The following is an 11,100-nucleotide window of genomic DNA, read 5'->3' on the forward strand; positions in this document are numbered from 1 at the left end:
TAACTAAAATACAACTCATATAAATAAATATGTTATGAAGTACATGTTTACACACAGAAATATAAAAAAAGCATGTAATCCTTTTTCAGTAACTTTTCTCTTTTCAATAAGGTTTCTTCTGGTTTGATTCTTGTGAGCTTCTTGTTTCTGGAGTTAAATAGAAGTTTGTGTTGACCAAAGAGGAGCTCCTCCAAAGTTGATTTAACATTTTGTGTCCAGGACGTGACCTATCATGACAAACCTAAAAGTTCAGAATTGTTTAAACAAGAGTCTTTACAAACCTGCCTGTCAAGGAACTGTACATTTACCAAATAAACCTTTTTTGAAAAGGTAAGGTCCACTTTATTTCCACTTTATTGTCACATAAGGAAATGTATCGTCTCCATTTGCCGCCTCAGTGTGTCTGGGCTAAATCATAGACTGTGTATACAGAAGAGAAGAAAGAGACAAGAGGAAGAGGAGAGAAGAGCAGTACGATTTCACCTTGTCATAGATTTTCATCAGTTCACTGGCAGTTTGTGGCACAAAAAAGTACAAAAACACAGGAAGTGGCACTGAGTAAAACAGGATTCCTCTGCTTATGTCATCAACAAAACAGAAAACTCCACCTAATGTTTCAGTGAAGTGAGTGGTGGAACCTGTCACATGCACTTTAAGTGACAGCAACTAAAAGCCTTGTGTGTTCTCCCTCTCTCCTCCCTCTCCTTCACTTGCTTCTTCACTCACTCAGTCACTCAGTCACTCAGTCAGTCTCTCATCATGGGGGTGAACATACCTGGACTGATTGCTATGGTGATTTTCTACCTGCTGGTTCTTGGGACGGGTATCTGGGCTTCTTTGAAATCCAGAAGGGAACAGAAGAAAAATGCAGCATCTGAAATCGAGATGACTCTCCTGGGGAACCGCGGCATCGGCCTGGTGGTGGGCGTCTTCACCATGACAGGTTGGTTGGACACACTTTGTCATTTATGCTTTTTCTTTATTTCTGAGATTATTTACATTGAACATTCTCACTGACAGTATCAAAACTATTAAGGACATATTTTGAGTGTAGTGAACAAAAGATAAACTTTCAAAACATGTTTTATATTTTTAAAAACAGACGGAACTTGAAGGAAAATAAAAAGCTCAACAAAGTAAAGGGTGGATCATGAGCCAGGTTAGTTTTAACAGGTGTCCACACTTTAAACTCTGCCTCTACAGGAGCTCTGAGAGTCTAACACTGGCGAGCAAACAGAAGTATATTTCTGAAATGATTCCAGATCTGCTGTAGATCTAATGAAGTTCAGGATAAAATCCAACGTTTGCTCTGTGCAAACTGCCAAGTGTTTTTAGATCCTTATAGCTCTAAAGGCACTTTTAAGACTTCAACTAAAATTAACAAATAAAACATCAAATGTTCAATTACATTTGAGCTGTAGACGCAATGAAATCCAGGCACTCCAAAAAAGTAAAAGTCACACAAGGAGGGTTAAAAGTCCTTTATTTAAATGGTCAAAGCCAAAGTGTTTTGTCTGTGACTGGTCTTCATCAGGGCTTAGGTAAAAAATTGAAGCATGTGCATGGCCTTTAAAATACACACCAACCAATGGTAAGAACAGATGTTATTTAGAGGCAGACAAGGTTGGTGCAAGACATGCAACACGACACAGGAAAAAAAAAAACATTTATAAAAAAACAAGACAAATCAAAGTCCTCATTCAGACCAAGATGTTCATGTTCTCTTAATTTATGAATCCAGAAAGCTTCTCTTTGTTTTAATTTGTGAAGTCTATCTCCACTTCTTGCCAGTGGTTTCACATGTTCAATACCTTCAGTGCAAAGCAGAGCATCAGCGTAAACAACTAATGTCCCGGTTCTTTACTCTGATCACATATTTGTGCTTGATTAAATGATCCCGAGCCGCATTAAGCTGTCCTTTTGTTTTCCCACAGCCACTTGGGTTGGAGGAGGCTTCATAGTGGCCATAACTGAAATGGTGTACACCCCCTCTATGGGTCTGACCTCAGGCCTCATTATGTTAGCCGCCTACTCTGTCTCATTTCTACTCTGTAAGTATTCAAGTCATTTTACTCTTTTATTAAAACCATGAGAGTGGTCAGTCAGTTCCTAAATTTATGTTTTCAGTTTGTCTCAAAGCATCACACACACACAAACAAACACAAACACCCATGTGTCCTGCTGAACGACAGAATGCACCTGAATGAGCCCATCATTACACAGATGAGAGATGAGTGTAATATGAGCCCTTTAACAGTGTATAACACTAAATCAAAGAATCTTAATATTTACAAGGATACGAGAACAAACAGTGATAGGATCATGTTATTGATGTTATAGCATGAAAATCGAGACAAAGTGTCACATATCTGTTTCCATAGTTCTGTTTTTTTATAGAACAGAACTAATAAATTATAAATAAATAATCAGATTTAATTTTGATAGAAGCAACATAAAGCATAAACCCAGAAGTCTGAACAAATATTTTGAGGTTCAAACTGCATCGACTATCTGTCCACATGGCTGCAGATCACAGACAGGGGGAGCCGGAGAGCAGGTGCCAAACATAGGGATGGAGCAGAGGATGGGAGTCCACTGAGAATGTCTTAAAAAATCACTAAGTAATGCCCCTTTGAATCTGGGAGAGAAGCGGCTTATAATGTACGAACAGACAGAAATGAACTGCTATATAAAACACTGATTTGTTGATGTAATTTACCCCAGAGTAAAGGAAATTACTTCTGTTCTGTCAAAAGACCCCAGAGCCTGAGGTCCTTTAAATAATTAATCTTCAGGGCCCCTAAATAATTGACTGATACTTATAAAGGTATTGGAAAAAGTGCCCACATTTTCATCTATTTCTGTCATCTTTTGTTTAGGTGGCTGTGTGTTTGCTGAACCTTTACGAGACCAAAAGTGCGTGACCATGATGGATCCCTTCCACAGGAAGTACGGCAAAGGCTTCACAGCTGTCATGTGTATGGTCTCAGTTTTTATGGACGTACTCTGGATGGGTACAACACTTATCGGTTTGGGTAAGACACAATTCTCACAAAAAGTTGATGTACAATAACAAATGTCTAGTTTCTCATGAAATACTAGAATTGACCTTAAATGAGTGAAACATCACATTCACACAGCGGCTTGACTCATACTGTCTGCTCATCATCTGGGCTCATAATTCAGGCTAAACTTTTGTTGTACCTTCAACAGGTGCTACCATCAGTGTGGTCCTGGACCTGTCCTACACTGTGAGCATCTGGATCTCTGCAGCTGTGGCCATCACCTACACTCTGATGGGAGGACTCTACTCTGTGGCGTACACCGACATCATCCAACTGACCCTTATCTTCTTTGGTCTGGTGAGACGTTAAACGTTTAACACCCTTTATTATTCTCCGTCCTTTTTCTTGCACTTTATGTGTTCGTCGCGGGAGCAGCAGTCTGAGCAGGGAGGATCAGATTTCCCTCTCCGCGAACACTTCCTCCAGGTCTTCTGGGAGGACCCCAAGGTGTTCCCAGGCCAGCTGAGAGGCCCAGGCCCTTCAGCGTGTCCTGGTCTTCCCCATCAACAGATTTTCTCCTGACTGGCTCTTTGGTTATTATGAAACGCTCACTCCGATTTACAAATATGGAAGTTTGCTCCAGATTAGCGGCCTCAAATGGTCGGAGTCCAACAGTGTGGCATCCCTCAGTCCACTCTTATGTACAGGCTACGATCTGTTCAGATAGAGCCTCACAGACCTTTGGGGCATATTACAAATTACTTTGTGTAGTAATCGTGCTCTACAAATTAATAATTAAGAATGGAGCCTATTGTATTCTAAAGAAACATATTTTTCTTTGTCTGTCAATGAGTGCGTATACATGCACATCAATAACCCAGTAATGATCAGGTTTTTTGAGTATCCCGGTTTCTTGATGGTGCATGTAAACGCAGTAACCCGGTTTCAGTAACCTGGTTATGGCAGTATCCCGGTTATTAGAAACCGGGTTACTGTAGCTGGTTTATTCCGATAGTAACCGGGTTACTTGTGGCATGTATACGCAGTACCCTGGTTACTGCAACATAAAGTTGAGTGCACATGCGTCCAAAATACACTTTCCAGCCTTTCACCACAACAGTAGTGACATAAATAAATTGACCAACATAAATAAAGTGACCAAACGAGTGAAATGACTGTAAAATAAAGAGCTGCACTAAACCTGCACATGTACAATCTGCACTCGTACGACCTGCACTCGTGTGACGCTGAAAAACTAAAACATGAACTATCTCCTAAACTCTATACACACGAAACACACTCACCATCATTAGCGCCTCCTCTGTCACAGAAATAACACACATAATCCACAGAGTCGTGTCATTTAGTCCAAAAGAAACTGATCACATCAGCGGCACAAGGAGCGAGTTGTTTTTATCACCTCTAACAGTTTATGCTAATTAGCCAAACGGTCTTAACTTTCATTTCTGTAAAACGTAAACAAATGTGATCAGAGCTGAACGATCTGATCAAACGGGCTGATGTGGATCTATAGTGTTTATGGTTTATATGTTGTAAAGTTGAGTTTATTTATGCAGAAGATTTTAATGAAGAATCTGCACAGTGGATTGTGGGAGATCTCGTAGCTCCTTAGCTTCTTATGCTAAAGGAGCTCACGGTTTGTATTTTTCCTGGTTTATGAAATTGATTTAAGTTCATTTTTGCGCCTGCGCATTTGTAAGATTATGTCAAGAAACCGGGACACTCCATTTGATCATGTACATGTGGATATGAGTGTCCAGGTTTCTCAGTGAACATGTAAACACAGTAACACGAATACTGACAGAACCAGGATATGGCTAATAACCGGGTTATTGATGTGCATGTGACGCACTCAATATAATACTGTATAAATGACAACCGAAGACAATTGTTGATTTAATGTATCGGAAAGAAAGATTCTCGTATCGATTAATGTTGTCGAACTATAAAGAAGACTATAATAAAGACCAAGTTTGTGAGCAATTTAAACAGAAAATGTTTGGAAATGAAAGATGTAATATCTGCAAAGGGTAAAGAGAAGTGTAACGATGTAGTTCAAAAAAAGATGATAAAAACATGATGCAGATGTGACTTGACTTTAATGTTCTACCCTTGTGTTTCAGGGGATCTGTGTTCCCTTTGTGCTGATTAACCCTTACTCTGTGAACATTGGCGAAACACTGATGAACAACACCCTGCACTCTCCCTGGATCGGTGCACCAAACCCAACAAGAATCTGGATTATGATGGATGATTTTTTATTTTTGGTATGTTTCCTTAACCATTTAAGGCAAATTAATACTTTTCTCAGACCTTTAGACTACCAACACGCTGACATGTCACATGGTCAAATCCAAAATGTCCTCTTTCCACTCGCCTTCAGAAGGCTGGGTGCTTGAGCGCTGTTTGTACCAGTCCAAACCCAGTCAGAACCAGTCCAAAAATACTCTGAGACTTGTAGACCCACTCTATCTGTCCATACCCAGTTTAAGTCCAAACCCTAGAAGAACCATTTCACACTCAGTTCTCGGTCCTAGGGGCAGCAGCCCGGCAGTGTGAACACAACACCTACTCCAGTCACACATGGACTGGACGGCTCTTAGCAAAGCTAAGCCCAAGCTGCATCTGGAGGTGAAGTTGACTAGATCTAGTCTTTAACACTCAAACTCCCACACACTCAGGCCCCTCCCCACGGATCCTCCTGGAGGTGGTGTGGTGACCCCACGTTTTTCATTCAGGCTTTGCTCGGTCGGTGGGAGAGCTGTAATTTGCAGTGTAATAGTGTTTCAGAAGTGTTTTGTGACTACATCAGTCTGCTGAGTGCTGTCTGCATCTGATTAGAAAATGCCAGTGTTTTATTTTCCATTTGTTCATGTAGTGACAGAATGACTGTTTGTCTGCAGGCAGTGGGAAGTGTAGCGTTCCAGGCCTTTCACCAGAGGACGCTGTCTGCTTCTTCAACCAGGTCAGCTAAGATCACCTGCTCCATTGCTGCTTTGGGAATCCAGGTCTTTGGAATAGCTCCCATTCTGTTTGGCGCAGCTGCGGCATCCACAGGTATTAAGACTCTTGTACACAGCACATATACGGTAAAGTGTGCAGGTCGGGAGGGCAGGGACACTTGTACAACAACACTGAGCCAAACTCCCTTAGTCCTCTTTTTTATACAGTTCATGACTCTTCCCTGCGTACAGTGTTCTAGCAGTTTTTCTTTAATTTGTCAGACTGGAACCAGACGTCGTACGGGTCTCCTTCTCCTTATGAGCGAGGAGAAGGTGCTCGGGTGCTGCCCATCATGTTGCAGTTCCTCACTCCCTCTTACATCTCCATCATTGGAATCGGCTGTGTGGCCGCTGCTGTCATGTCCTCTGCAGACTCAGCGCTGATGTCGGCCTCTTCAGTCTTTTCAGTCAATGTGTACAAGAACATCATAAGACCCCAGGTGAGATGACACAGACGAGCAGTTTCCTAACGCTAAGATGTGTGGTATGTCCACGTAGACTTAGTGGAGAAGTATAAACCGACCTTAACAGTGTGGTTTCCAGCCACTGTTGTGCACAAAGTCCATTATAGCATCCCATGTTTTGAATTTACATTTTTTATTTTGCCCTAAGTGATCTGGTTTTCAATGAGTTTGGTAAAGCTAAAAGTCAAATGTAATTTTGAACCATTAGAAAATTGTTTATTTTTTCCCTCAGGCCTCAAACAGAGAGATGCAGTGGGTGATCCGGGCCTGTGTGTTTGTGGTCGGTGTCACTGGGACTGCTCTCACCACCTTGAGAAATAGCACGTTACTGTTCTGGTTTCTGGCAGCTGAAGTGGCTTATGTTGTAGTCTTCCCCCAGTTCTTCTGCGTCCTCTTCTTACAAAGGACCAACCTCTATGGAGCTATCGCGGGCTTGCTCCTCGGCTTTCCTTTCCGGCTGATGTGTGGAGATCCCTCACTAGGACTGCCTCCAGTACTACGTTTCCCAGGATGCACTCTGGAGGGCGGGGTTTACGTCCAGTACTCTCCCATTAAAACCATCTCCATGTTGTCTTCCTTGGCTACCATTGTGTTCTTCTCCTATTTGTTTTCTCAGCTCTTCAACCGAGGTCACCTTCCTGAGCGATGGGACGTGTTCCATGTGAAAGTTCAGACATCACTGCAACCAGGACAAAAAAATAAGGGCACCCACACAAGTGATACAGATATGAAGATGTCAAAAGCTGACTTTGAAATGGAAGCTTTGGACCCAGAGAGAAACAGATCATAAAGAAACTCAAGACGATCTTTAACAACTACAAACAGGTTCCTAGATATTCTATCAGCCTACAGTGGTCAGGAATGCCCGTGATAGGGCTCAGTCTCTCGATCGGGGCCACTTTACTTACGAAGAATAATACAGTGAGGTCCAAAGAGCTATCTCGCCCTATGTTTGTCACCACTTACAGTACTTGTGCTGAACAAATCAAAAATATTGTTCAGGTCTATACTCTTAAGTGACCCTGTTTTAAGCAAAGTCTTCCCTGAAACACCTTTATTTTCTTTTAGACATGCTCCAAATCTTCAAAACACGTTGACGAACTCTTACCTTCCTCCAGAGAATAAAAGCACATGGCTGAAAAAACCTACTGGCACATTGAAATGTTTGAACTGTCCTCATTATGCAAATGTCCTTGAAACAAAAACATTAATGGATGTATACAATAATAAATCATTCACACAAAATCATTTTAGTTAATACTACTCATCTTATATATTATTAAACTTTTTTCTGTACCGTGTTGCATGTCTTGCACCTGCCTTGTTTGCCTCTAATTAACATCTATTCTTACCATTGGTTGGTGTATTGTAAAGGCCACGCGCATGCTTCAGGGCACCTGCAGGGTCTTAAAAGTCTTTAAAAGGTCTTAAATTTCATGTTCCTAAATTAAGGCCTTAAAAGTCTTAAATTCTATTGTCCAAGTCTTATTTTTTTCACAAAGGTCTTAAATTTCATTAACCTATTTTTTGTAAACTCAACCAGGCTGCAGTGCAATGTTAAATGGAAGGAGGAAAAAAAAATCAACGTCAAATCACATAACGTGAATGAACGTGTAATTTGGAGTATTTGCAAACAATACTTTGGTTTATGTGTAAATAATCAGAGTGGAGAAAGACATTGGATGGATCATGGGAAAGTGAAGGTTTAATCCACAATGACTCTTAGATACAAGATACAGTACCTGTAGTTGGTTGGTCATTATTAGAATTGGATCTGGTGTTTTTCGCCTGCATAATGGTTGCGATGTTGGTCTTAATTTTCATTTAAGTGGTGTTGAAAAGGTCTTAAAAAGTCTTAAATTTGGGGTAGTTAAACCTGGGGATACCCTGTGCTTCAGTTTTTTACCTAAGCCCTGATGAAGATCAGTCATGGACGAAACATATTGGCTTTGACCATTTAAATAAAGGACTTTTAACCCTCCTTGTGTGACTTTTACTTTTTTGGAGTGCCTGGATTTCATTGCGTCTACAGCTCAAATGTAATTGAACATTTGATGTTTTATTTGTTAATTTTAGTTGAAGTCTTAAAAGTGCCTTTAGAGCTATAAGGATCTAAAAACACTTGGCAGTTTGCACAGAGCAAACGTTGGATTTTATCCTGAACTTCATTAGATCTACAGCAGATCTGGAATCATTTCAGAAACATACTTCTGTTTGCTCGCCAGTGTTAGACTCTCAGAGCTCCTGTAGAGGCAGAGTTTAAAGTGTGGACACCTGTTAGAACTAACCTGGCTCATGATCCACCCTTTACTTTGTTGAGCTTTTTATTTTCCTTCAAGTTCCGTCTGTTTTTAAAAATATAAAACATGTTTTGAAAGTTTATCTTTTGTTCACTACACTCAAAATATGTCCTTAATAGTTTTGATACTGTCAGTGAGAATGTTCAATGTAAATAATCTCAGAAATAAAGAAAAAGCATAAATGAAAAAGTGTGTCCAACCAACCTGTCATGGTGAAGACGCCCACCACCAGGCCGATGCCGCGGTTCCCCAGGAGAGTCATCTCGATTTCAGATGCTGCATTTTTCTTCTGTTCCCTTCTGGATTTCAAAGAAGCCCAGATACCCGTCCCAAGAACCAGCAGGTAGAAAATCACCATAGCAATCAGTCCAGGTATGTTCACCCCCATGATGAGAGACTGACTGAGTGACTGAGTGACTGAGTGAGTGAAGAAGCAAGTGAAGGAGAGGGAGGAGAGAGGGAGAACACACAAGGCTTTTGGTTGCTGTCACTTAAAGTGCATGTGACAGGTTCCACCACTCACTTCACTGAAACATGTTTTACATAGATGTGTCTAAATTGTCTCTGCATTTTGGGTGGAGTTTTCTGTTTTATTGAAGACATAGGCTTTTTGTACTTTTATTGTCACCTTTTTTTCCACAAACTGTCAATGAACTGATGTAAAACTGATAAATATATGGTAGATATAGACCATACCGTATCTTTACAGAACCTTTACAATATCTTTATAACCTTTTATTAAAGAATAATACTTTGAATGTTTGAAATAAAATGAATGTCTATCAAGTTCAATAACATTTACGGCCAGCTTGAATCACTCTTTTGGCTTAGGCAGCCTCTTCAGAAAGAAACCAAAGTCTGAGGTAAGAGCCCAGTGAATCCATACTCCCTTTACTGAAATGTGATTATGACCCCAGAGACTCTGAGAGGCTTTGTAGCAGTGACTGTCACACATTTCATATGTTTCTGCACACTGTTTCTGAAAACTTTTCAATATTCATAACATTTAATTTATATTCTCTTACTGTTTTTGCAGTGATATTTAGCCTCTGCACATTGACCGGCTGTAATGAAATATGATCGCACTAGTTGAGTGTTAGACCTCCAAGACAAGATCAAGACCAAATGTGCTTGAGTCTGAGATGAGACCAAGACTGTAAAAGAGCGGTCTCGAGGCCGGTTTCGAGGACTACGACACTAATATACACTGTTTTTTTGGACAGACCTGGGGACATATGAGGCTCATGTTCTTAAATGTGCAATATGTAACTTTTTGGTTCAGGGTCTGTCACCTTCTTGTTTCTAAGGAGATGTCATGGCATTTATTAAATGACTTGCCTCTACACAGATCTGATCTGTAACTTGGTCTGGTTTGGTTTGGTTTCCATGAAGATAGAAAGGTTTACTACCACACTGTGCAACATTCTAGACCAAGGGTGTCCAAACTTTTTTTAATCAAGGGCCACATATCTAAACACAGACAAAGCAGAGGGCCGATCGAGGGCCGTAGACTGATGCTCAATACAGTGAATCATTGAAATATGTGCATGTTTAACACGTTAGAATAAGCCATCAGTCTTTATTCATGCTTTGTTCAAGATCCTTAAAACCACAAACTAATCATTAAATATTAAAAAAGTAAATTTTTAATTGATGCAAGACAGTGGTGAAGCATGCATTTCACACCTAGGCCTTCAGTAGTGCTCCTTCTGAAACATACTCAATACTCCTTCTCAGTAACTATTTTATAGTTACATTATACACAGTATAAAGAGGAGTGGAGATTCCGTGCCATGGAGAAGTGAGGAGAGGGGGGCGCACTGTGAGGAGTGCTGGGGTGCTAAACCAGAACAAAACCAGAACTAAGCCAGGTCTGTTTGTCGGGACTGGTCCGAAGGTGCGCCCGCGTAGATTGTCGGGTGACCGCAGATGAAAGACCCGGGCCGGGGTCAGTGCTCCATGCTGCCTGGGGCTCGGATCAACGCTGCACGGACCACCGGCCCCTGGCGGCCGCATGGGGCTCAGTGCAGCTGTCGCCCGAACGCGCTTTGTGGCCACTTTCTCTCTTGCTCTTGCTCTCTCTCTCGCTCAAGTCCAAGATTAGTCCTGGTGTAGTTCTGATTTAGACCTGGTTTAGACCTGGTGTAGTCCCGGTTCTGCCACAGATCCAGTTTGTTGTTTGGCTGGTTCGCTCTCTGTCCAATCACGAGTCTGAATCCGGTGTTGTTGTCGTGCGCTGCTAAAGGCCCTGATGACACCAACTCAAAATCTGATTGGTTGAAACAGCAGTTTCATGGACATGAAACTG

At 41.2% G+C, this 11,100-nt stretch overlaps 1 protein-coding gene across 1 annotated transcript; it reads left to right on the forward strand.

The window, feature by feature from the left end:
• The first annotated feature begins 759 nt into the window (after window positions 1-759).
• Window positions 760-7,343, forward strand: LOC110166516 (high affinity choline transporter 1-like). The gene is made up of 8 exons (XM_055162786.1): window positions 760-943; window positions 1,935-2,051; window positions 2,880-3,035; window positions 3,214-3,362; window positions 5,150-5,293; window positions 5,930-6,083; window positions 6,251-6,468; window positions 6,725-7,343. The coding sequence occupies exons 1-8, from the start codon at window positions 760-762 to the stop codon at window positions 7,280-7,282; spliced, it is 1,680 nt and encodes a 559-aa protein (XP_055018761.1). The 3' UTR covers window positions 7,283-7,343.
• The last annotated feature ends 3,757 nt before the right edge of the window (window positions 7,344-11,100 follow it).

The sequence above is a fragment of the Boleophthalmus pectinirostris genome, unplaced genomic scaffold (genome assembly GCF_026225935.1).
Source record: "Boleophthalmus pectinirostris isolate CB_2022bp ecotype Guang Dong unplaced genomic scaffold, ASM2622593v1 HiC_scaffold_5, whole genome shotgun sequence".
NCBI classification, from domain to species: domain Eukaryota; kingdom Metazoa; phylum Chordata; class Actinopteri; order Gobiiformes; family Gobiidae; genus Boleophthalmus; species Boleophthalmus pectinirostris.